The 27,713-nt window shown below is 45.9% G+C and overlaps 1 protein-coding gene across 1 annotated transcript in view; it reads left to right on the top strand.

The window, feature by feature from the left end:
- Window positions 1–27,713, top strand: part of LOC137377639 (disintegrin and metalloproteinase domain-containing protein 12-like) — a 561,477-nt gene that overhangs the window by 103,918 nt on the left and 429,846 nt on the right. The window contains exons 4-5 of the mRNA XM_068047508.1: window positions 3,283–3,361; window positions 22,931–23,007. Coding sequence (XP_067903609.1) covers window positions 3,283–3,361; window positions 22,931–23,007 — 156 coding nt within the window. The remainder of the gene's footprint in view (window positions 1–3,282; window positions 3,362–22,930; window positions 23,008–27,713) is intronic.

Genomic DNA, 27,713 nt, shown 5'->3' with positions numbered 1-27,713 from the left:
CCATCCAGAACAAAGCAGCCCACTTGATTGGCACACCATCTACAAACATTCACTCCCTCCACCACCGACGCACAGTGGCAGCAGTGTGTACCATCTACAAGATGCACTGCAGCAATGCACCAAGGCTCCTTCGACAGCATCTTCCAAACCCGCCACCTCTACCAACTAGAAGGACAAGGGCAGCAAATGCATGGGAACACCACCACCTGCAAGTTCCTCTCCAAGTCACACACCATCCTGACTTGGAACTATATCGCCGTTCCTTCACTGTCGCTGGGTCAAAATCCTGGAACTCCCTTCCTAACAGCACTGTTGGTGTACCTACCCCACATGGACTGCAGTGGTTCAAGAAGGCGCAGTGGTTAGCACCGCAGGCGCACAGCTCCAGCGACCCGGGTTCAATTCCGGGTACTGCCTGTGTCTGTGTGGGTTTCCTCTGGGTGCTCCGGTTTCCTCCCACATGCCAAAGACTTGCAGGTTGATAGGTAAATTGGCCATTGTACATTACCCCTAGGATAGGCAGGTGGTAGCGAAATATAGGGACTGGTGGGGATGTGGTAGGAATATGAAATTAGTATAGGATTAGTATAAATGGGTGATTGATGGTTGGCACAGACTCGGTGGGCCAAAGGGCCTGTTTCAATGCTGTATCTCTAAAAAAAAAAGGCAGCTCACCACCACCTTCTCAAGGGCAATTCGGGATGGGCAATAAATGCTGGCCTTGCCAGCGACGCCCACGTCCCATCAATGAAAAAAAGAAATTCACCAAGGCTCCTTAGACAGCACCTTTGCAAACCTGTGACCTCCTTAGACAGCACCTTTCCAAACCTGTGACCTCCTTAGTCAGCACCTTTCCAAACCTGTGACCTCCTTAGACAGCACCTTTCCAAACCTGTGACCTCTACCATCTAGAAGAACAAGGGCAGCAGATGCAAGTGAACACAACAACCTGCAACCTGTCCTCTCAGTCATACACCATCCTGACTTAGAAATATGTCACCTTCACTGAAACTCCCTCCCCAACCGCACTGTGGGTTTACCTACACAAAAAGATCTGCTGCTTTGTTCAATAAAGTGACCCACACCACCTTCTAAAGGACAATTAGAAATGGGTAAAAAATGCTGGCCTTTCCTTCATTGCCCATGAACGAATAAAAAAAAAACACTGCCCTATTTAATATTGTGGCAGTTACAATCTCCCATTGTCATTTGTCAGGATTTCTTACACCTCCCAATAATTTCTTTGGAAATTTACTCCCCTACCTTCTTACCACCAAATCGCAGAATAGCTGCTTTATTTTTTTTCTCAACCTCAACCGAATGCGTCTATATCTGAGGCATATTCTCTCTTTCTCGCACGAATATTTTCCATCATCAAATCTGCTTCCCCTCCTTTTTTCCCTCTCTATCTTTCCTGAACAAAATGTACCCAGGAATATTAAGAGTCCCACCCTTCCTTTTTTTAAGCCGCGTCTCCATTATTGCCGATACATTATATTCCTATTCCGTTGTGTGTGCCTGCTGTCCACCAACCTTATTTATCACATTTCACGCACATTTGCACATATGCACTTCAAAGCTAACTTAGACCTCTTGATATTTTCTATGGTCCTGTCTAATTCTGTATTATTTCAAACACTGTCTCTCGCAGGCCTCTTTGTTTCTATTTTTTAATAATGCTTATTAGTACCAAATTAGTTTGAACTATATATGGAAGAAGTGTTGTGTTTGTACAGAGAACTCTCAGCTCTCAGTAGTTCAATCACTCCAAGGAAGGTGTGAAGGTAATCGGGTACAAGATTGAGAATACTCTGATTTTACTTGGAACGGATTTGTTGGCACCATGATGCTAGAGCTGATTTACCAGACTGATTCCTGGGATGGTGGGACTGACGTATGAGGAGAGATTGAGTTAGTCAGGATTATATTCGCTGGAGTTCAGAAGAGTGAGGGGGGATCTCATAGAAACCTATAAAATTCTAACAGGACTTGACAGGGTAGATGCAGGAAGGATGTTCCCGATGGTGGGGGAGTCCAGAACCAGGGGTCATAGTCTAAGGATACGGGGTAAAACATTCAGGACTGAGATGAGGAGGGATTTCTTCACCCAGAGAGTAGTGAGCCTGTGGAATTCGCTACCACAGAAAGCAGTTGAGGCCAAAACATTGTATGTTTTCAAGAAGGAGTTAGATATAGCTCTTGGGTCTAAAGGGATCAAAGGGTATGGGGCGAAAGCGGGAACAGGTTACTGAGTTGGATGTTCAGCCATGATCATAATGAATGGCAGAGCAGTCTCGAAGGGCCGAATGGCCTTCTCCTGCTCCTATTTCCTATGTTTCTAAAAGTGAAGCTTTCACTCTGAGTCAGACCATTCCCAGGAATAATAATTCTAAATGGTAGTTTGTCCTGGATCAGGAGCTGAAGATGTGAGCTTGTTTCAAGGAACATTTCTATTTGATAATCCAGCCTCAATCTGTCCTTCCATTGATGAATTCATGCTTTAATCTGGGGGAATGCTCAGAATCTCACTCTCAGAGAGTGTGCATCCCACAGGGACAGAACAGTGCTGAGCGACTCTGCCTTTCACTCGAGGGCGGTGAAGAAGGCGTATGGCATGCTTGCCTTCATCGGCCGAGGCATTGAGTACAAGAGTTGGGACGTCAGTTACAGTTGTACAGAACGTTGGTTCGGCCGCATTTGGAGTACTGTGTGCAGTTCTGGTCGCCGCACTACAGGAAAGATGTGATTGAGCTAGAGAGGGTGCAGAAAAGATTCACAAGGATGTTGCCTGGTTTGGAGGGCTTGAGTTATAAAGAGAGATTGGATAGGCTGGGTCTGTTTTCCCTGGAGTGAAGGAGGCTGAGAGGGGACATGATAGAGGTATATAAAATTATGAGAGGCATAGATAGGGTAGATAGCCAGAGTCTGTTTCCCATGGTAGGGGTGACTAAAACTAGAGGGCATAGATTGAAGGTGAGAGGGAGGAGGTTTAAAGGGGATCAAAGGGGTAAATTTTTCACACAAAGAATAGTGGGTATCTGGAATGAGCTGCCTGAGGAGGTGGTGGAGGCAGGAACAGTAGCAACATTTAAGAGGCATCTGGACAGGTACTTGAATGAGCAAGGCATCGAGGGATATGGAATTAATGCAGGCAGGTGGGATTAGTATAGATTGGCATTATGGTCGGCATGGACGCAGTGGGCCGAAGGGCCTGTTTCTATGGTGAACAACTCTATGACTCTAATTCTGTTAAACCTTGTTCCTTTTTGTTTTTTTCCACAGATTCCTCTTGCCGAGAGGTTTCCAGGTTTCGTACTATGATTCAAATGGGACTCTGGTGACAGAGAAGGACACTGAACTGGTGAGTAATTACTTGCAAACTGAGCCCAAAGTGAAGTCCATTGGTTTTTAAGTATTTTCCTCTTTCCTCTTTCTGATATTTCCTCCACTGGTGGGTGCTGATTCTATAGAGCTCCACAGGTATCGCAGATTATCTTTACTCCTTTTTGGAGTGAGAGGATTTCTGGGAGCTGAGAGTTGCCTGGATGAATACAGCTCCAACAGCTCTCAAGAGGCTTGACATCATCCAGGACAAAGGAGCCCACTTGATCAACACCTCATACACAACCTTAAACATTCACTCCCTCCACCACCGATGCACAGTGGTAGCAGTGTGTACCATCTACAAGATGCACTGCATCAACTCACCAAGGCTCCTTAGACAGCACCTTCCAAACCCGCGACCTCTACCAACTAGAACAATAAGGGCAGCAGACACATGGGAACACCACCACCTGCAGGTTCCTCTCCAAATCTTACACCATCCTGACTTGGAACTATATCACCGTTCCTTCATTCTCGCTGGGTCAAAATCCTGGCACTCTCTCCCTAGCAGCACTGTGGGTGTACCTACCTCACATAGACTGCAGCAGTTCAAGAAGGCAGCTCACCACCACCTTCTCAAGAGCTGTTAGAGATGAGTGATAACTGCTGGCTTTGCCAGTGACAGTCATATCCCATGAATATATTAAAAATAGGTCAATCCTACACCTCGCCCCAGTCTTTATTGTTCAAATATTGGCCCAAAACTGAGTGTCAGCAGACTATTTGATAATGAACGCATTGCAAGCAAGCACAATCCTGTTTTCAGCTGTGAGGGATGCATTTATGCTGATGAGAGTAGTTTATAGGCTCCCTAAACATAGTCATACCCTTGGGCAGAGTATTAAGCAAGAAATAACTGAAACCTGTAATAAAAGTAATGTAATAATTATAGAGAACTTTAATCTTCATATAGTCTGGACAAATCAAATTGCCAAAGGTAGGCTGGAAGATGAGTTTGTGGAATGTTTTCATGACAGCTTCCTAAAACAATATGTTGTTGAACCAACTAGGGACAATGCTCTTTTCGATCTAGCGTTGTGTAATGAGGCAGGGTTGATAAGTAACCGAATAGAAAAAGATCCTCTGGGAAAAAGTGATCATCACACAATTAAATACCATACGAGGTTTGAGAGTGACATACTCGAGTCCAAAACAATCTTAAACTTAAACAAAGCCAATTACATAGGTATGATGGGCGAGCTAGCTAAGGTTGATTGGGTAAGAGGCGATAAGGTATGGCAGTAATTAAAGAATGGAAACAGATTCCATGGAGGTGGAACTTCGCAGCCTGCCCCTCAACAGAGCCAGGACCAGGATCCTTGCTGGGTGATTTGATAGTGATGTTGGAGTGGGTTTAAACTAACTTGACAGGGGAATGGGAATCAGGATGTGGCATTAGAAAAGAGAAACCAGGTGCACAAAGGATTTGGAGAGGAACCAAATAGTAAGGTATTAGGTTGGTTCAGAATAAGAGGGACTGCAATAAGGTATAAATTAGATTTACAAGGTATGCATGTAAACACACAGAGAATGGTAAATAAGGTTGGTGAGCTGCAGGCATGGATAACCACATGGGAAAATGATGTGATAATAACAGAGACCTGCCTCAAAAAAGGGCAGGAATGAATACTAAATGATCTTGTGTACAATGTGTTCATTGGGTAGGGAAGGAAAGAAAGGAAAAGGGGTGGCAGTCATGATGAAGGAAAATATTACAATGCGGAAGAGAGAGGGTCTCCTGGAGGGGTAAAAGGCAGAATCTGTTTGGTTAGAGTTAAAAATTCACAGAGGTGTCATGACACTACTGGGTGTAGTCTATATGTCACCAACTAATGGGAAAGAAATAGAGGAGCATATTTGCAGGGAAATTACAGAGAGGTGTAAAAGCTATAGAATAGTTCTAATCCAGAACTCCCTGGATGACAAAAGAGAAAGAGTAAATAAAGCAGCAACAGAGCACAAATGATAGATGTTGATAATATAAGTGCGAACCAGACTGAATATAGGAAGTTCAGAGGGGAAGTGCAAAGGATGTAACAGAGGCAAAGAAAAAGTATGAGAAGAGACTAGCAGCTAATCTTAAGAGGAATACAAAAGTCTTCTGAAGGCCTATAAAGAGTTAAAGCACAGTAAAGGAGGAGTGAGGCTAATTAAGGATCGAAAAGGGGATCTTTGCATGGACACAGAGAGCATTGTTCAGGTACTAAATGAGTACTTTACACTGGTCTTTAACAAGGAACAAGATGCTCCTGAAGTCACAGTGAAAGAGGAATTATTGAGACACTGGATTGGCTAAATATTGATAAAAAGGAGGTATCAGACTGTTTGCCTCTACTTAAGATTGATAAGTTGCCAGCACTGGATGGGATGCATCCAAGGATACCAAAGGAAGAAAGGGTGGGAATTGCAGAGGTACTGAACATGATATTCCAATCCTCTTTAGATACTGGGGTGGTGCCAGAGGATTGGGGAATTGCGAATGTTACACATTTGTTCAACAAGTTTTGTGGGCTTGATTTGATGCACCTGTTGGAAGGCAGATTTTCTGGTAGGGTGGGGAGGGGGATGGGGGGGTTCCGGAAAATAGGTGCAGAATCGTCCACCAGGGAACCAGATGCCATAATGCTGGGTTGCGATTTTCTCGGAGGTGGTGAAGTTCCATGGCAGCACCTCCGCCACAAGGCAATGGGATTGTCATTTAAATATGTTAAATGCTGTTTTGCATGTATTAGTATATAATTTTCTGGGCGTTCACAGTCGTCTGCATGATGCACGTTCACGTTCCTGTCTTTGAAAAGCTGAGCCTAGAGTCCTTGATGCCTGCAAAGGTTAGATACGTTATACATTATAGTCTTCAAGAATTTGTTTCGGCATTGGGCAATGTCACTAAATTCAATCTGCAGATGAGAGGGAGGAGGAGCTCTGTAAATGGGTACTGTGGGGGAGGGGTGGAGGAGGAGCTCTGTAATTGGATACTGTGGGGGAGGGGTGGAGGAGGAGCTCTGTAATTGGATACTGTGGGGGAGGGGTGGAGGAGGAGCTCTGTAAATGGGTACTGTGGGGGAGGGGTGGAGGAGGAGCTCTGTCAATGGGTACTGTGGGGGAGGGGTGGAGGAGGAGCTCTGTAAATGGGTACTGTGGGGGAGGGGTGGAGGAGGAGTTCTGTAATTGGGTACTGTGGGGGAGGGGTGGAGGAGGAGCTCTGTAATTGGATACTGTGGGGGAGGGTTGGAGGAGGAGCTCTGTAATTGGGTACTGTGAGGGAGGGGTGGAGGAGGAGCTCTGTAATTGAGTACTGTGGGGGAGGGGTGGAGGAGGAGCTCTGTAATTGGGTACTGTGGGGGCGGGGTGGAGGAGGAGCTCTGTAATTGGGTACTGTGGGGGAGGGGTGGAGGAGGAGCTCTGTAAATGGGTACTGTGGGGGAGGGGTGGAGGAGGAGCTCTGTCAATGGGTACTGTGGGGGAGGGGTGGAGGAGGAGCTCTGTAAATGGGTACTGTGGGGGAGGAGTGGAGGAGGAGCTCAGTAATTGGGTACTGTGGGGGAGGGTTGGAGGAGGAGCTCAGTAATTGGGTACTGTGAGGGAGGGGTGGAGGAGGAGCTCTGTAATTGAGTACTGTGGGGGAGGGGTGGAGGAGGAGCTCTGTAATTGGGTACTGTGGGGGCGGGGTGGAGGAGGAGCTCTGTACTTGGGTACTGTGGGGGAGGGGTGGAGGAGGAGCTCTGTAATTGGGTACTGTGGGGGAGGGTTGGAGGAGGAGCTCAGTAAATGGGTACTGTGAGGGAGGGGTGGAGGAGGAGCTCTGTAATTGAGTACTGTGGGGGAGAGGTGGAGGAGGAGCTCTGTAATTGGGTACTGTGGGGGCGGGGTGGAGGAGGAGCTCTGTAATTGGGTACTGTGGGGGAGGGGTGGAGGAGGAGCTCTGTAAATGGGTACTGTGGGGGAGGGGTGGAGGAGGAGCTCTGTCAATGGGTACTGTGGGGGAGGGGTGGAGGAGGAGCTCAGTAATTGGGTACTGTGGGGGAGAGGTGGAGGAGGAGCTCAGTAATTGGGTACTGTGGGGGAGGGGTGGAGGAGGAGCTCAGTAATTGGGTACTGTGGGGGAGGGGTGGAGGAGGAGCTCAGTAATTGGGTACTGTGGGGGATGGTTGGAGGAGGAGCTCTGTAATTGGGTACTGTGGGGGAGGGGTGGAGGAGGAGCTCAGTAATTGGGTACTGTGGGGGAGGAGTGGAGGAGGAGCTCTGTAAATGGGTACCGTGGGGGAGGGGTGGAGGAGAAGCTCTGTAAGTGGATACTGTGGGGGAGGGGTGGAGGAGGAGCTCAGTAAATGGGTACTGTGGGGGAGGGGTGGAGGAGGAGCTCAGTAAATGGGTACTGTGGGGGAGGGGTGGAGGAGAAGCTCTGTCAGTGGATACTGTGGGGGAGGGGTGGAGGAGGAGCTCAGTAATTGGGTACTGTGGGGGAGGAGTGGAGGAGGAGCTCTGTAATTGCGTACGATGGGGGGGTGGAGGAGGAGCTCTGTAATTGGGTACTGTGGGGGAGGGGTGGAGGAGGAGCTCAGTAATTGGGTACTGTGGGGGCGGGGTGGAGGAGGAGCTCTGTAATTGCGTACGATGGGGGGGGGTGAAGGAGGAGCTCTGTAATTGGGTACTGTGGGGGAGGGGTGGAGGAGGAGCTCTGTAATTGGGTACTGTGGGGGAGGGGTGGAGGAGAAGCTCTGTAAGTGGATACTGTGGGGGAGGGGTGGAGGAGGAGCTCTGTAATTGCGTACGATGGGGGGGTGGAGGAGGAGCTCAGTAATTGGCTACTGTGGGGGAGGGGTGGAGGAGGAGCTCTGTAATTGCGTACGATGGGGGGGTGGTGGAGGAGGAGCTCTGTAATTGGGTACTGTGGGGGAGGGGTGGAGGAGGAGCTCTGTAATTGGGTACTGTGGGGGAGGGGTGGAGAAGGAGCTCTGTAATTGGGTACTGTGGGGGTGGGGTGGAGGAGGAGCTCTGTAAATGGGTAGTGGGGGAAGGGTGGAGGAGGAGCTCAGTAATTGGGTACTGTGGGGGAGGGGCGGAGGAGGAGCTCTGTAAGTGGGTAGTGGGGGAAGGGTGGAGGAGGAGCTCAGTAATTGGGTACTGTGGGGGAGTGGTGGAGGAGGAGCTCTGTAATTGGGTACTGTGGGGGAGGGGTGGAGGAGGAGCTCTGTAAGTGCGTACTGTGGGGGAGGGGTGGAGGAGGAGCTCTGTAAATAGGTACTGTGAGGGAGGGGTGGAGGAGGAGCTCTGTAAATGGGTAGTGGGGGAAGGGTGGAGGAGGAGCTCAGTAATTGGGTACTATGGGGGAGTGGTGGAGGAGGAGCTCTGTAATTGGGTACTGTGGGGGAGGGGTGGAGGAGGAGCTCTGTAAATAGGTACTGTGGGGGAGGGGTGGAGGAGGAGCTCTGTAAGTGCGTACTGTGGGGGAGGGGTGGAGGAGGAGCTCTGTAAATAGGTACTGTGAGGGAGGGGTGGAGGAGGAGCTCTGTAAATAGGTACTGTGGGGGAGGGGTGGCGGAGGAGCTCTGTAATTGGGTACTGTGGGGGAGAGGTGGAGGAGGAGCTCTGTAAGGGGGTACTGTGGGGGAGGGTTGGAGGAGGAGCTCTGTAATTGGGTACTTTGGGGGAGGGGTGGAGGAGGAGCTCTGTAATTGGGTACTTTGGGGGAGGGGTGGAGGAGGAGCTCTGTAAATGGGTACTGTGGGGGAGGGGTGGAGGAGGAGCTCTGTAATTGGGTACTGTGGGGGAGGGGTGGAGGAGGAGCTCAGTAATTGGGTACTGTGGGGGCGGGGTGGAGGAGGAGCTCTGTAATTGCGTACGATGGGGGGGGTGAAGGAGGAGCTCTGTAATTGGGTACTGTGGGGGAGGGGTGGAGGAGGAGCTCTGTAATTGGGTACTGTGGGGGAGGGGTGGAGGAGAAGCTCTGTAAGTGGATACTGTGGGGGAGGGGTGGAGGAGGAGCTCAGTAATTGGGTACTGTGGGGGAGGGGTGGAGGAGGAGCTCTGTAATTGCGTACGATGGGAGGGTGGAGGAGGAGCTCAGTAATTGGCTACTGTGGGGGAGGGGTGGAGGAGGAGCTCTGTAATTGCGTACGATGGGGGGGTGGTGGAGGAGGAGCTCTGTAATTGGGTACTGTGGGGGAGGGGTGGAGGAGGAGCTCTGTAATTGGGTACTGTGGGGGAGGGGTGGAGAAGGAGCTCTGTAATTGGGTACTGTGGGGGAGGGGTGGAGGAGGAGCTCTGTAAATGGGTAGTGGGGGAAGGGTGGAGGAGGAGCTCAGTAATTGGGTACTATGGGGGAGTGGTGGAGGAGGAGCTCTGTAATTGGGTACTGTGGGGGAGGGGTGGAGGAGGAGCTCTGTAATTGGGTACTGTGGGGGAGGGGTGGAGGAGGAGCTCTGTAAGTGCGTACTGTGGGGGAGGGGTGGAGGAGGAGCTCTGTAAGTGCGTACTGTGGGGGAGGGGTGGAGGAGGAGCTCTGTAAATAGGTACTGTGGGGGAGGGGTGGCGGAGGAGCTCTGTAATTGGGTACTGTGGGGGAGGGGTAGAGGAGGAGCTCTGTAAGTGGGTACTGTAGGGGAGGGGTGGAGGAGGAGCTCTGTAAGTGGGTAGTGGGGGAAGGGTGGAGGAGGAGCTCAGTAATTGGGTACTGTGGGGGAGGGGTGGAGGAGGAGCTCTGTAAGTGGGTAGTGGGGGAAGGGTGGAGGAGGAGCTCAGTAATTGGGTACTATGGGGGAGTGGTGGAGGAGGAGCTCTGTAATTGGGTACTGTGGGGGAGGGGTGGAGGAGGAGCTCTGTAATTGGGTACTATGGGGGAGTGGTGGAGGAGGAGCTCTGTAAGTGCGTACTGTGGGGGAGGGGTGGAGGAGGAGCTCTGTAAATAGGTACTGTGGGGGAGGGGTGGCGGAGGAGCTCTGTAATTGGGTACTGTGGGGGAGGGGTAGAGGAGGAGCTCTGTAAGTGGGTACTGTAGGGGAGGGGTGGAGGAGGAGCTCTGTAAGTGGGTAGTGGGGGAAGGGTGGAGGAGGAGCTCAGTAATTGGGTACTATGGGGGAGTGGTGGAGGAGGAGCTCTGTAATTGGGTACTGTGGGGGAGGGGTGGAGGAGGAGCTCTGTAATTGGGTACTGTGGGGGAGGGGTGGAGGAGGAGCTCTGTAATTGGGTACTGTGGGGGAGGGGTGGAGGAGGAGCTCTGTAATTGGGTACTGTGGGGGAGGGTTGGAGGAGGAACTCTGTAAGTGGGTACTGTGGGGGAGGGGTGGAGGAGGAGCTCTGTAATTGGGTACTGTGGGGGAGGGGTGGAGGAGGAGCTCTGTAATTGGGTACTGTGGGGGAGGGTTGGAGGAGGAACTCTGTAAGTGGGTACTGTGGGGGAGGGGTGGAGGAGGAGCTCTGTAATTGGGTACTATGGGGGAGGGGTGGAGGAGGAGCTCTGTAATTGGGTACTGTGGGTGAGGGGTGGAGGAGGAGCTCTGTAAGTGGGTACTGTGGGGGAGGGGTGGAGGAGGAGCTCTGTAATTGGGTACTGTGGGGGAGGGGTGGAGGAGGAGCTCAGTAATTGTGTACTGTGGGGGAGGGGTGGAGGAGGAGCTCAGTAATTGTGTACTGTGGGGGAGGGGTGGAGGATGAGCTCTGTAATTGGGTACTGTGGGGGAGGGGTGGAGGAGGAGCTCTGTAAATGGGTACTGTGGGGGAGGGGTGGAGGAGGAGCTCAGTAATTGTGTACTGTGGGGGAGGGGTGGAGGAGGAGCTCAGTAATTGGGTACTGTGGGGGAGGGGTGGAGGAGGAGCTCAGTAATTGTGTACTGTGGGGGAGGGGTGGAGGAGGAGCTCTGTAATTGGGTACTGTGGGGGAGGGGTGGAGGAGGAGCTCTGTAAATGGGTACTGTGGGGGAAGGGTGGAGGAGGAGCTTTGTAATTGGGTACTGTGGGGGAGGGGTGGAGGAGGAGCTCTGTGATCGGTTGCTGTGGGGGAGGGGTGGAGGAGGAGCTCTGCAAGTGGGTACTGTGGGGGAGGGGTGGAGGATGTGCTCTGTAATCGGTTGCTGTGGGGGAGGGGTGGAGGAGGAGCTCTGCAAGTGTGTACTGTGGGGGAGGGGTGGAGGATGTGCTCTGTAATTAGGTACTGTGGGGGAGGGGTGGAGGAGGAGCTCTGTAATCGGTTGCTGTGGGGGAGGGGTGGAGGAGGAGCTCTGCAAGTGGGTACTGTGGGGGAGGGGTGGAGGATGTGCTCTGTAATTAGGTACTGTGGGGGAGGGGTGGAGGAGGAGCTTTGTAATTGGGTACTGTGGGGGAGGGGTGGAGGAGGAGCTCTGCAAATGGGTATTGTGGGGGAGGGGTGGAGGAGGAGCTCTGTCAATGGGTACTGTGGGGGAGGAGTGGAGGAGGAGCTCTGTAATTGGGTAATTGGGAGGTCAATCATCTCAGTTCCAGGACATCATTGCAGGAGTTCCTCAGGGTAGTGTCCTCGGCCCAACCATCTTCAGCTGCTAAATCAATGACCTTCCTTCTTTCATAAGGTCCGAAGTGGGGATGTTCGCTGATGATTGCACAATGTTCAGCACCATTCGTGACTCCTCAGATACTGAAGCAATCCATGTCACAATGCGGCAAGACTTGGACAACATCCAGGCTTGGGCTGATAGGTGTCAAGTGACATTCACGTCACACAAGTGCCAAGCAATGACCATCTCCAACAAGAGAGAATCTAACCATCTCCCCTTGATGTCGAATGGAATTACCATCGCTAAATCCCCCACTGTCAACATCCTAGGGGTTACATTGTGACGGCCAAGGTGGGAGGAGTGTACTGTCAATTCAGTCCCACTTCTTTACAGGGCACAACCTTTATTTAAATGTATATCATATATTATATATTTAAATGTTCCCATTGACCGAAACAGTCAATCAGATACTCTATTTTCCCCAGACTAAAGCACACTAACCATGTTTCTTTATTAAACAACAAAACTATTTGTTTATTATAAACCAAGTCTTAACCAATAATGAAGTAAAACACAAATTGAAGTATTAAAGCACCTTATTTATCCTAGCCCTAATGCACACACACATACATATATAACCGGTTAACCGGGAAGAAAAAAACAGATTTTTATTTACAAGTATTACAAAGAAATAGAAGGAATAAAAAAAAAACTTTGACTGAAAAGTAGGTATGGAATATGTCCTTTGGTTTGGTGAGGTGTCCCAAAGGTGGATTGGTGGCTGTCACTGGGATGTTCCCACAACAGTTCCTTTCAGGCGATGTTGAAGATCAGTTTGGGTAGGCTTTCAAAGAGATGCAGCTACAGAATACTTCACATAGGTCTTGCATCAGGTGTGCATCAACAAAAGTTTAAATTTTCACACATGCAAAGTTCCTTCAAAGATACAAGGTTTCTGAAAACATGCAGGATTTCTTCAAATACAGGAGGCAACAGGAACCACACTTGACACAGGACTTTCTTTTCAGGAGAAAGATAGGCTGGCTGGATCTTCTTCCGTTCTCCTGGCAGGTCAATAAGCAAACTCTAACTCTTTTTGCTGTTTTCAGACCAAACCAACTGTCTTTTTAACAGTTCAACATGAAAATAAACTTTTCCAGAGGCAAGTCATATGACATCTATAAATCCTGGCTTGTCACTTCTTTGCAAATATCCCTTCAGAACAAAACACAACCACCTTCTGGGTTCCTTGCAAACAGGTGCCTTCCGGTAAAATAGAAGCAAAATAATGATGAAGGGTCACTGACCTGAAACGTTAACTTTGCTGCTGTCTCCACAGATGCTGCCAGACCTGCCTAGTATTTCCATCACTTATTGTTTCAGCCTTCCAGTAAAACCTGTTTACATTCAGTCCAAACCTTCCGGTAACATCATCGAAGAAAAAACACCCAAAGTTCAGCTTCTTCAAGATCCTGCATCCATGAAATCCCTTTTCAGTTTTAAAATATAGATTCTCAAGTTTTAACAAAAAATGGAAACCCTCATAACACCATTGACCGGAAACTGAACTGGACCAGCGACATAAATGCTGTGGCTACAAGAGCAGGTCAGAGACTCAGAATCCTGCGGCGAGTAACTCACCTCCTGTCTCCCCAAAGCCTGTCCACCATCTACAAGGCACACGTCAGGAGTTGATGGAATACTCTCCACTTGCCTGGATGGGTGCAGCTCCAACAACACTCAAGAAGCTCAACAGCATCCAGGACAAAGCAGCCCGCTTGATTGGCACACCATCCACCACCTTCACCATTCACTTCTTCCACCACCAACACACAGTGGCAGCAGTGTGTACCATCTACAAGATGCTCTGCAGCAACTCACCAAGGCTCCTTCAACAGCACCTTCCAAACTCTCAATTAGATCACCTCTCATTCTTCTAAACTCCACAGAATATAGGCCCAATTTACTCAGCCTCTCATCATATGACAAGCCCCTCATCCCAGGGACCAATTTATTAAATCTTCGCTGCACTGCCTCCAGTGCAATTATGTCCTTTCTTAAATGTGGAGACCAAAATGGCACAGAGCATTCCAGGTGCGGTCTCACCAAAGCCCTGTACAATTTTAGTAAAACTTCTTTATTCCTGTACTCCAATACCCTTGCAATTAAGGCTAAAATGCCATTTGTCTTCCTAATAAACAGCTGAACCTGTATGTTAACTTTGTGCATTTCTTGTACGAGAACCCGCAAGTCTCTCAGAAAGTGATTCCCACCTCTGTAGCTAAGCTTTTTAATCTTCAATGCTTAATTTGTTTAACTTATCATGGGACATCTCTCCCTGCTTTACCAATGCTTTAGCATTAAATGTGATCATCTCTTTCCTTCTCGTACCGTAGAGAAAAACAGAAGAATATAAGCAAACCTGTTTGTTTATTTTTCCACAGTTTTAGAGGTCAATTTTCCTCCTGTTTTCCAAATCTCTCCTTTGGTAGTTCAGATCCTGGCTTGAGCCCCCAATTGTTTCCGGCCACTTGGTGAGGTTTGGATGACTCCCACTGTTGAACTCCCACCTGAACACAACAAGCGTGTTTTATCATTAGGGTTTAATCCCTGGGTGTTTTATTTATCAAATAAAGAGCGATAGGTTTTCTTGCAGATTTAAAACAGAAAATCAATTATTAATTGATCGATACGCCTTAACCCGAAATTGTGGCAACTGCACCCACTCACACATTTGCTCGCGCGCACACACGCACGAGAACAGACAGATAAAGAGGAAAAAAAATGGGTAAGCGATTATAACTGAGGCGTAGGTTTTGGAGGAGTTTACAGTAAACCTCTTGAATAATCTTGGAAATCAAGGACTCATTGGGTGCAGGCCTGAGATGATTGTAGATTTCTCTCTTGGTCGAACGTTTAGTTGAAGTCAGTGGATCACATTTAGTACACTGCTGTATAATGTTGATGTAGATTCTACAGCAGGCGCGTTTCTTTTGGTTTGCTGGAGACAAGCCTCCGGGATGCTGCTTTCTGGGTGTCTCTGTCTAGACAGTGCAGAAGGAGGCCATTCAGCCCATCGTGACCACACCAGCTCTCCAAAAGAGCATTTAACTTAGTGCCATTCCCCCGTCGTCTCCCCATAACTCTGCACATTCTTCCTTTTCATATAACTGTCTAATTCCCCTTTGAATGCTTCAATTGAACCTGACTCCACCACATTCTTAGGTAGCATGTTCCTGACCTTAATCACACACTGTGTGAAAAAGTTTTTCCTCATGTCACTTTTTAGTCTTTTACAATTGTTGTGGTGTATTTCATGAATCACCAACTAGAGATTCAGAATTCAGGTCAAACGGTAGCTTTATTCTACAACATGCACGAGGGAGGCCACAACTACAGAGCAAGCTCCGAAGCCGAAACCTCCCGAGAAGCAGATACATCCACTTTCATATTTTTAGCTCAAGGTTGCATCACACACACATGATTTCATTTGAAATAATATATTTGGGTCACATCACACTGAAACAAACAATATCTCCAATCACAGTGTTCCAGGCTTCGTCGTTAACACATCCCCCAGTCTATTGAAATCGAATCCTGACTGGATTCTGTTAACTCAATTAGCTGTTTCCCCAGTCTAATGTAATCAAGCTCCCTTCTCTGACAATTAGTTTAAAGTTCATCCTTGCATTACATATTTTGCCATGTCAAGCTTAATGTATTAACCTATTCATTCCCACATCACCAATTACTTTAAATCTGTGCCCTCTCGTTCTCAATCCTTTCATGAGTGGGAACAGTTTCTCTCTATCTACTCTGTCCAGACCCCTCATGATTTTGAATACCTCTATCAAATCACCTCTCAGCCTTCTCTTCTCAAAGAAAATAGTCCTAAATTCTCCAATCTACATGACTGAAATTCCTCATCCCTGGAACCATTCCCGTGAATCTTTTCTGTACTCTCTCCAATGTCCTCACATCTTTCCTGAAGCGCGGTGCCCAGAACTGGACGCAATACTCCAGCTGAGGCCGAACTAGTGTCTCATACAAGTTCAACATAATTTCCTTGCTCTTGTACTCTTTGCCTCTATTAATAAAGCCCAGGATACTGTATGCTTTATTAACCGCGCTCTCAACTTGTCCTGTCACCTGCAATGAGTTATGCATAGATACACCCAGGTCCCTCTGCTCCTGCACCCCATTTAGAATCGTGTCCTTTATTTTATATTTTCTCTCCATGTTCTTCCTACCAAAATGAATCACTTCACATTTCTCTGCATTCAACTTCATCTGCCACCTGTCTGCCCATTCCACCAACTTGTCTATGTCCTTTTGAAGTTTTAAACTATCCTCCTCACAGTTCACAATGGTTCCAAGTTTCATATCATCTGCAAGCTTTGAAATTGTACACCAAGGTCTAGGTCATTAATATATATCAGGAAAAGCAAGTTAATCAAAGATGATTTTCCCTTAAGAAATCCATACTGGCTTTCATTAATTATCCCACATTTGTCCATGTGACTATTGATTTTGTCCCAAATTATTCTTTCCATACGTTTCCCACCACCAAAGTTAAACTGACTGGCCCACAGTTGCTGGGTTTATCTTTACACCATTTTTTGAACAAGGTGTAACGTTTGCAATTCTCCAGTCCTCGGGCACCACGCCTGAGACTAAGGAAGACTGAAAAGTTATGGCCAGTACCTCTGCGATTTCCCCTTCGTTTCCCACTGTATCCTTGGATGCATCTCATCCACTTTCCGTACAGACAGCCTATCTAATACTTATCAATTTTAAATCCTCTTAGTGTCTGAATTACCTCCTTTTTCTATAGAACCATACAACCATCGAAAAATTATGACACAGAAGGAGGCCATTTGTCATTGCTTGGGGCTTCTTCTTCCTTGGTAAAGACAGATGCAAAATATTCATTTAATAGAGTCATAGAGAGTTTTACAGCACAGACACAGGCCCATCGGCCCATCATGTCTGTGCCAGCCATCAAGCACCTAACTATTCTAATCCCATTTTCCAGCACTTGGCCTGTAGTCTTGTACGCTATGGCATTTCAAGTGCTCATCTAAATACTTCTTAAATGTTGTGAGGGTTCCTGCCTGTAGCACCACTTCAGGCAGTGCGTTCCAGATTCCAACCACCCTCTGAGTGAAAACATTTTTACTCAAATCCCCTCTAAAGCTCTTGCACCTTACCTTAAATCTATGCCCCCTGGGTATTGACCCCTCGGCTAAGGGAAAAAGTTTCTTCCTAGCTAACCTATCAATGCCCCTCATAATTTTGTATACCTCAATCATGTCCCCCCTCAGCCTTCTCTGCTCTAAGGAAAACAAACCCAGCCTTTTCAGTCTCTCTTCATAGCTGAAATGCTCCAGCCCAGGCAACATCCTGGTGAATCTCCTCTGCACCCTCTCCAGTGCAATCACTTCTGTCCTATGGTGTGGTGACCAGAACTGTACACAGTACTCCAGCTGTGACCTAACTAGCGTTTTATACAGCTCCACCATAACCTCCCGGCTCTTATATTCTATACCTTGGCTAACAAAGGCAAGTATCCCATATGCCTTCCTAACCACCTTATCTACCTGTGCTACTGCCTTCGGTGATCTATTGACAAGGTCCCTCTGACCTTCTGTAATTTCTAGGGTCCTACCATCCATTGAATATTCCCTTGCCTTGTTATTCCTCCCAAAATGCATCACCTCACACTTCTCAGGATTAAATTCCATTTTCCACTACTCCGCCCATCTTACCAGTCCATCTATATCGTCCTGTAATCTAAGGCTTTCCTCCTCACTATTTACGACACCACCAATTTTCGTGCCCCTGTGGTACACCATTGGTCACAGGCTTCCACCTGCAAAAACAACCCTTGACCATCACCCTCTGCCTCCTGCCACTAAGTCAATTTTGGATCCAATTTGCCAAATTGCCCTGGATCTCTTGGGCTCTTACCTTCTTAACCAATCTCCCATGTGGGACCTTATCAAAAGCCTTACTGAAGTCCATATAGACTACATCAACCGCTTTACCCTCATCTACACATTTCGTCACCGCGTCAAAAAATTCAATCAAGTTAGTTCAACACGATCTCCCCCTGACAAAGCCTGCTGACTATCCCTGATTAATCCCTGCCTCTCCAAGTGGAGATTAATCCTGTCATTCAGAATTTTTTCCAATATTTTCCACCACTGTTGTTAGACTCACTGGCCTGTAATTATCTGGCTTATCCCTACTACCCTTCTGAAATAATGGTCCCACATTCGCTGTCCTCCAGTCCTCTGGTACCTCTCCTGTGGCCAGAGAGAATTTGAAAATTTGTGTCAGAGCCCCTGCTATTTCCTCCCTTGCCTCACATAACAGCCTGGGATACATCTCATCTGGGCCTGGGGATTTATCCACTTTTAAGCCCATTAATACTTCCTCCCTTTCAATGCTAATATGTTCAAGTATATCACAATCCCCCTCCCTGATCTCTACACTTACATCGCCCTTTTCCATAGTGAACACAGATGAAAAGTAATCATTTAAAACCTCACCTATGTCCTCCGGCTTCACACACAGATTGCCACTTTGGTCCCTAATGGGCCCTACTCTTTCCCTGGTTATCCTCTTGCCCTTAATATACTTATAAAGTGTCTTGGGATTTTCTTTTATCTTGCCCGCCAGTGTTTTTTCATGTCCCATCTTCGCTCTCCTAATTGCTTTTTTAAGTACCCCCCTACACTTTCTATACTCCTCTTATGCCTCCGTTGTTTTCAGCACTTTGAATCTGCCATAAGCCTACTTTTATTTCCTGATCCAATCCTCTATATCCCTTGACATCCAGGGTTCCCTGGACTTGTTAGTCCTACCCTTCACCTTAACGGGAACATGTTGGCTCTGAACTCTCACTATTTCCTCTTTGAATTTCCCCACTGGCCTGATGTTGACTTTCCTACAAGTAGCTGCTCCCAGTCCACTTTGGCCAGGTCCTGTTTTATCATATTAAAATCGGCGTTACCCCAATTCAGTACCTTTATTTTCAGTCCATCTTTGTCCTTTTCCATAACTACCTTAAATCTTACAGAGTTATGGTCACTATCCCCGAAATGCTCCCCCCACTGACACCTCTACCACTTGTCCACCTTCATTCCCTAGGATTAGGTAACACCTCAGCTGTGACCTCTGCCACCATGTTTAAATCCCCTTTCTGGTCCATAACCAGCCCCACTCCTCCTTTTACCACCCTTTTACTATTTATATGTCTATAGAAAACTTTGGGATTTTCTTTAATGTTAGCTGCCAGTCTCTTTTCATGCTTCTCTTTGCTTCTCTTATTTGATTTTTCACTTCTCCTCTGGACCTTCGATATTCAGCCTGGTTCTCAATAGTATTTTCTACCAGGCATCTGTCATAAGTACACTTTTTCTTCTTTTTCTTAATCTCTATCTCTTCTGTCATCAATGGAGGTCTGGATTTGTTTACCCTATTTTTCCCCTTCGAGGGAACATACCTTGACTGTGCCCGAACTCTCTCTTCTTTGAAGGTAGCCCATGTTCAGCTACCATTTGTCCTGCCAACCTTTGACTCCAATTTGTTCACCCCAGTTCCGTTCTTACCCCATTGAAGTTGGCCTTCCCCCAATTAATTATTCTTACTCTGAATTGCTCTTTGTCCTTTTCCACAGTAATTCTAAACCTTACGATACAATGATCACTATCCCCTCAATGCTCTCCTACTGATACTTGATCCACTTGGCCCACCTCATTCCCAAGAACCAGTAGCAGTGCCTCCTTTCTCATTGGACTCGAAACATTCTGCTGTAGAAAATTTTCCAGAACACACTCTAGGAACTCTTGCCCCTCTCTGCCCTTTACATTACTATTATCACAGTCTGTGTTTGGATAATTAAGTTCCCCCATTATAACTACCCTATAATTTTGCACCTCTCTGTAATTTCCTTGCAAATTTGCTCCTCTATGTCTTTCCCACTAGCTGGTGGCCTATAGACAACACCGAGCAATGTAACTGCACATTTTTTGTTCCTTAGCTCTAACCAAATTGATTTTGTCCTCAACCCCCCCAGGACATCCTTTTTCTCCAGCACTGCAATGCTCTCCTTAATTAATAATGCTACCCTTCCCCTTTTTTTTCTTTTCCTATCGTTCCTGAACACTTTGTGTCCAGATATGTAGCCACAATATCATACTTCCACATGTACCTCACTAATTCACATACATGCACATCAACTCTGATTTAGACTTTATTACTTTGTCCCGTACTCTGACCCCACCTAACAATGTACTATTCCTTACTGTATTGCTATCTATCTCTCCCAGTATTCTGTGCATCTTGGCATTCCTGTCTGATATTTCTTCCTGGTTCCCACACCCCGACAAGTTACTTTAAACCCTCCCCAATAGCATTAGCAAATTGCCTTGCAAGAAACTCAGTCTCAGCTCTATTTAGGTGCAACCCGTCTTGCCTCTACAGGTCTCATCTCCGCCAGAGTCGGTCCCAATGTCCTAAGAATCTAATGTACAAATTAAATATACAAAGGCCAAGCTCTTTTTTCTTCGACATCCATTTTGGAGCATTGTTTACTTTTTAAACAAAAGATCCATTTTTTAAAAGACAAAGTCAGTTTTTATAACTGTGCAGATTTTGTCCACTTGTTGTGTTGTCACACTTCTTGTGCATGTGACATTTTTACGAGTACACCCAAGTGTCAACATTTACAAGTTTCATGTCTTTTAAAAAATATTCTGCTTTTCTATTCTTACGACCAAAGTGAATAACCTCACACTTCCCCCCCATTATACTCCATCCGCCACCTTGCTGACCACTCATTTAACCTGTTTATCTTTTTACAGCCTCTCTGTGTCCTCCTTACAGCTTGCATTCCCACCTTTGTATTATCAGCAAATGTAACATACAAGACTCTCTGTCTCTTCATCCAAGTTATTAATATAGATTGTAAATAGCCGAACCCCCAGCACTGATCCTTGCAGCATTCCACTAGTCACCCCCTGCTAACTTGAAAATGCCCATGTATCCCTACTCTCTGCTTCATGTCTGTTAACCTATCATCTATCCATGCTAATATATCACCCCCAACTCCACAAGCCCTTATCTAGTGTTTAACGTTTTGTGTGGCACCTTATCGAATGGTTTGTGGAAATCCAATATTTCTACATCTACTGGTTATCTCTCCTACATCCTCAAAAAACTCATTTGTCAAACAGGATTTCCCTTTTGTAAAACCATGCTGACTTGTTCTAATCATACTATACTTTTCTAAGTGCATCGGTTAATACTTCCTTAATAATAGATTCCAGCACTTTCCCGATTACAGGGAGATATAGATGGGCTGGTAAGATGGGCAGAGCAGTGGCAAATGGAATTTAATCCTGAGAAGTGTGAGGTGATGTATTTTGGGAGGACTAACAAGGCAAGGGAATATACAATGGATGGTAGGACCCTAGAAATTACGGAAGGTCAGAGGGACCTTGATGTACTTGTCCATAGATCACTGAAGGCAGCAGCACAGGTGGATAAGGTGGTTAGGAAGGCAAATGAAATACTTGCCTTTATTAGCCGAGGCATAGAATATAAGAGCAGGGAGGTTATGATGGAGCTGTATAAAACGCTAGTTAGGCCACAGCTGGAGTACTGTGTACAGTTCCGGTCACCACACTATAGGAAGGATGTGATGGCACTGGAGAGGGTGCAGAGGAGATTCACCAGGATGTTGCCTGGGCTGGAGCATTTCAGCTATGAAAAGGCTAAGGTTGTTTTCCTTGGAGCAAAGAAGGCTGAGGGGAGACATTATTGAGGTGTACATAATTATGAGGGGCATTGATAGGTTAGATAGGAAGAAACTTTTTCCCTTAGCGGAGGGGTCAATAACCTGGGGTATTAGATTTAAGGTAAGGGGCAGGAGGTTTAGAGGGGATTTTAGGGAAACATTTTTCACCCAGAGGGTGGTTGGAATCTGGAACACACTGCCTGAAGAGGTGGTAGAGGCAGGAACCCTCACAACATTTAAGAAGTATTTAGATGAGCACTTGAAACGCCATAGCATACAAGGCTACGGGCCAAGTGCAGGAATATGGGATTAGAATAGTTGGGTACAGACATGATGGGCCGAAGGGCCTGTTTCTGTGCTGTATAACTCAATAACTGATGTCAAGTTAACTAGCCTGTAGTTCTTGGTATTCTCTCTTCCTCATTTCTTGAATAGCAGTGTTACATTTGCTAACTTAAAGTCATAGAGAGATACAGCACTGAAACAGGCCCTTCAGCCCACCGAGTCTGTGCTGACCATCAACCACACATTTATACTAATTCTACATTAATCCCATATTCCCTACCACATCCCCACCATTCTCCTACCACCTACCTACACTAGGGGCAATTTACAATGGCCAATTTACCTATCAACCTGCAAGTCTTTGGCTGTGGGAGGAAACCGGAGCACCCGGCGGAAACCCACGCGGTCACAGGGGGAACTTGCAAACTCCACACAGGCAGTACCCAGAACTGAACCCAGGTCGCTGGAGCTGTGAGGCTGCGGAATAAGCACTGCACCACTGTGCCGCCCCCTGTTACTTCCAATCTGCTGGGACCATTCCAGAATCTAGGGAATTTTGGAAAATGATACCGAGCACATTGACTATCTTTGCCGCTGCCTCTTTCAGAACCCTAGGGTGTAGGCCATCAGTTCCTGGGGATTTGTTGGATTTTAGTTCCTTGAGTTTCTCCAGTACTTTTTCTCTGCTGATATTTAACCTTAATTTCCTCATTCTTATATGCCCTAGGTTACTCTCTATTTCTGGTATGTATCTTGTGACTTCTACTGTGAAGACAGACACAAAATATCTTTACAATCTCTCCTCCCTGTGGGAGTCGCTCCCAATGTCAGTGAATCTTCAGCCCTGACTCCTCGCTTATTGTCTTTGGCATGCTTGGTTCCTGCTCATAATGCGTGGAATGTGTGGAAGAATTCTTGTCAATGAGTTCTCTTGGGATGTTATACATATCAGAAGGTTTTATATTGAGGTTTAACCATCTTTCCACAGTATCGCTGTTACTATGAGGGCTCCGTCAGAAGATTCCCTGGATCTCAAGTCTCTGCGAACACCTGCTCAGGATTCAGGTAAAATAGTGACAATTCTTTCTCAAATTGTTATTTATTTCAGTGAAATCTGGGCATAAATATTCTATTTGAAACTGATAGCCTGTTAGTTCAGTTGGGTAAGGGTTTGTCACTATGTATCTGTGCTTGAAAGTGCTAATTCAGCTCAGTAAGAATCGCTCACTTTGTATCTGCCTTCAAAAGCGCTTATTTAGCGGGTTAAAGGATGTTGGATGACAACTTCCATTTCTAATACACGTCTGTAATGACTGAAGCGGAAGGAGTGCACTGTCTTTTCTAGTTCCACCTCTCCACAGGTCACAACATATATCTAAATGTTTATCCAGTTGTCGATATGTTCAATGATATACTCTACTTTATTAAATTTGTTTATGGGATGAGGGCTTCACTGGCTAGGCCAGCATTTATTGCCCATCTCTAATTGCCCCTGAACTGAGTAGCTTGCTCGACTATTTTAAAAGTCAACCACATTGCTGTGGGTCTCGAGTCACATGTAGGCCAGACCAGGTAAGGACAGCAGATTTCCTTCCCTCAAGGACATTAGTGATTACAACAATCAACAATGATTTAATGGTCACCATTAGACTTAGCTTTTTTTTTTAATTCCCTGATCAATTGAGTTCAAATTTCACTATCTGCCATGGTGGGATTTAAACCCATGTCCCAGAGCAGTAGCCTGGGTCTCTGGGTCACTAGTCCAGTGACATTACCACTACACTACCACCTCTTTATCCCAGAATAAAATACACCCCACCAGGTTTCTTTTAAATAACAAATCTATTATTTTATTATAAAACAAAACCTATCCAGTAAAGAAGCAAAATATTAACACACAGATTGAAATATGAAAGTTTCCTTTTCACCTTATCCCAAACCCACCCCCCCTCCCCCCCACACACACACGCTCACACAAACACTGGTTAAAGAAAAACAAAGACATTTTCTCTGCAGAGCTATTTTGACAAAAAAAGAATACTTTGGCCAAATACTTGTTAATTTTTAAAGAAAAAGGATGAGATATGTGGTGTCCCAAAAATATCATACATTCGAGCATCCGAGTACAAGTGACAGGTCACTGGGATCTTTTCTGAAGCAATTCTTTTCAGGCGGCATTGAGTATTAGTCTGGTAGGTTTTTCCAGATTCTCAGGAGAAATTCAGCATCAGGGGTTTTCGATCTGACAGACTGGATCTTTGCAGGGTTTTGCAGAGATAGGAGGAAAGGGATGAGCTGGGTGTTTCTCTCTTGGCAGGTTAATCTCCAATTGCTTTCATACACAGTCCACACTCCAACTGAACCAAAACAATATCTCAGAAGCCAAACCAACTCCTGAACCTCATAAATCTTGACATGTCACTTCTCTGTAAATTTCCTCCAAGTCACCAAGGTTTCTGTTGTTTATTTATCTTAAGGCATGTGATATCCAGTAAAGGTTGTTTTCAAACACTACATCTCAAATGTTCTTTCAGTGAACTTTCAACAAAAAAGAAAGTCCAGCATTTATGAAATTTTCAGCCTTCCAAAATGAATTTATTTCCGCAATTCAAATGAGTCCTCAAAAATATTTAGCAAAAGATGGAAGCACTTTAATGACCGATTTGATGTAGGAAAACCTCTCAAAGCGCTTCATAGGAGATTAATCAGAGATATTAAACCCAAACCAAGGAAAGAAGGCCTTAAAGGAAAAGAGAGAGGTAGACAGTTGCAATAATTTAGGAAGGGAATTCCAGAGATTAGTGCTCAGAGGTCTGGAAGGAATTGGAGGAAGCACAAGAAGCCAGAGTTGGAGGAATGGAGAGATCTCAGATGGTAGTAGGCTGAAGGAGGTTGCAGAGATAAGGAGGGATGTCATGCCCAGTTAAGGCATAACCCATTCATAACTTTAAACATGGACTGTACCCAGCTGTTATGAGAGTGCTTCTATTTTTTGTAAAATATGTTTCAGGACTTATAGTTGAATTATGGACAATGATTCATCTGGAAGCTTGAAGAGAGGCTGAATTTTGTGTTTTGTTGAAACAGGGTCACCAGAAGATTCCTGCACTTGGCTTGTAAACAAGCCCATACTGGAAGTCACCTGCTTTCAGATAAAATACCAGCAGGGAGCTGTTGTTTTGACTTGGAGAGGATGTTTACAGAGAAGTGACAGGTCAAGATTTATAGCGGTCAGGAGGCTTGATTTTTGTGCCATTGTTCTGGTTTCACTTTAGACAGTGAGCTGGAGTGTAAACTGCTTGGAGGACAGTTGGTTTTTGCCTGCCAAGGAAACGCAGCTCATCTCTTTCTCTCTCTTGGAATGAAATCCTACGTATCCAGTGTGTTCAGTCTCTTTTTCCCTCCTGTATTTGTAGAAACCCTGCGTATCGAATCTGTGGGAAATGAAATTCCTGTTGTTGCATTTCTGCTGTAAGGCCTATCTGAAGCTTTTATATCTGCATTTCTTGGAAAGCCTACCTAAACTGATCTTCGATGTTGCCTGGAAAGAACTGTTCGAGGAAGTTCTCAGATATAGATGGCCGTCTATACACATTTGGGACGCTAAACGAAAAACAGAGGCCATCTTTCCATCTCTTTTCATTTTTCTTCATGAATTAGCAAGTATTTCACCCTAGTGCTTTGTTTTTGTCTGTTTTGTTTTCGAAGAGCTCTCAAGCAAAACAATCCCTTTATTTTTTCCAGTTAACCAGGGGTCATTGTTTAAAAATAAGGGTTTGCCCATTTGAGACAGAGATGATGAGATTTTTTTTTCTCTCAGAGGTCGTGAGTCTTTGCAATTCTCTTCCTCAAAAGGCAGTGGAAACAGGGTCTTTGAATATTTCTCAGGCAGAGTTTGATAGATTATTGATAAGCAAGGGGGTGAAAGGTGGTAGGCAGGAACGTGGGAGTTGAGGTTACAATTAGATCAGTCATGATCTTATTGAATGGCAGGATAAGGCTTACTCACTGTATTACTGTAACAAGAGCTGTTTATTCAGCAGGGTAAGGGTTACTCACTGTGTAACTGTACTGGGATGTGTTTATTCAGCAGGGTAAGGGTTACTCACTGTGTAATTGTACTGGGATGTGTTTATTCATCAGGGTAAGGGTTACTCACTGTGTAATTGTACTGGGATGTGTTTATTCAGCAGGGTAAGGGTTCCTCACTGTGTAACTGTACTGGGATGTGTTTATTCAGCAGGGTAAGGGTTACTCACTGTGTAACTGTACTGGGATGTGTTTATTCAGCAGGATAAAGGTTACTCACTGTGTAACTGTACTGGGATGTGTTTATTCAACAGGGTAAGGATTACTCACTGTGTAATTGTACTGGGATGTGTTTATTCAGCAGGGTAAAGGTTACTCACGGTGTAATTGTACTGGGATGTGTTTATTCAGCAGGATAAGGATTACTCACTGTGTAATTGTACTGGGATGTGTTTATTCAGCAGGATAAGGGTTACTCAATGTGTAATTGTACTGGGAAGTGTTTATTCAGCAGGGTAAGGGTTACTCACTGTGTAACTGTACTGGGATGTGTTTATTCAGCAGGGTAAGGGTTACTCACAGTGTAATTGTACTGGGATGTGTTTATTCAGTAGGGTAAGGAGTACTCACTGTGTAATTGTACTGGGATGTGTTTATTCAGTAGGGTAAAGGTTACTCACTGTGTAACTGTACTGGGATGTGTTTATTCAGTAGGGTAAAGGTTACTCACTGTGTAACTGTACTGAGATGTGTTTATTCACTAGGGTAAAGGTTACTCACTGTGTAACTGTACTGGGATGTGTTTATACAGTAGGGGAAGGGTTACTCACTGTGTAATTGTACTGGGATGTGTTTATTCAGTAGCGTAAAGGTTACTCACTGTGTAACTGTACTGGGATGTGTTTATTCAGTAGGGTAAAGCTTACTCACTGTGTAACTGTACTGGGATGTGTTTATTCAGTAGGGTAAAGGTTACTCACTGTGTAACTGTACTGGGATGTGTTTATTCAGCAGGGTAAAGGTTACTCACTGTGTAACTGTACTGGGATGTGTTTATTCAGCAGGGTAAGGATTACTCACTGTGTAATTGTACTGGGATGTGTTTATTCAGCAGGGTAGGGATTACTCACTGTGTAACTGTACTGGGATGTGTTTATTCAGCAGGATAAGGATTACTCACTGTGTAATTGTACTGGGATGTGTTTATTCAGCAGGGTAAGGGTTACTCACTGTGTAACTGTACTGGGATGTGTTTATTCAGCAGGGTAAGGATTACTCACTGTGTAATTGTACTGGGATGTGTTTATTCAGCAGGGTAAGGGTTACTCACTGTGTAACTGTACTCGGATGTGTTTATTCAGCAGGGTAAGGATTACTCACTGTGTAATTGTACTGGGATGTGTTTATTCAGCAGGGTAAGGGTTACTCACTGTGTAACTGTACTGGGATGTGTTTATTCAGCAGGGTAAAGGTTACTCACTGTGTAATTGTACTGGGATGTGTTTATTCAGCAGGGTAAGGATTACTCACTGTGTAACTGTACTGGGATGTGTTTATTCAGTAGGGCAAAGGTTACTCACTGTGTAACTGTACTGGGATGTGTTTATTCAGCAGGGTAAAGGTTACTCACTGTGTAACTGTACTGGGATGTGTTTATTCAGCAGGGTAAGGATTACTCAATGTGTAATTGTACTGGGATGTGTTTATTCAGCAGGGTAAGGATTACTCACTGTGTAACTGTA

This window comes from Heterodontus francisci, chromosome 1 (assembly GCF_036365525.1).
Source record: "Heterodontus francisci isolate sHetFra1 chromosome 1, sHetFra1.hap1, whole genome shotgun sequence".
Lineage (NCBI taxonomy): Eukaryota > Metazoa > Chordata > Chondrichthyes > Heterodontiformes > Heterodontidae > Heterodontus > Heterodontus francisci.
The sequence above is the reverse complement of the archived record's forward strand: the minus strand, read 5'-3'. Positions and strand labels throughout refer to the sequence as shown.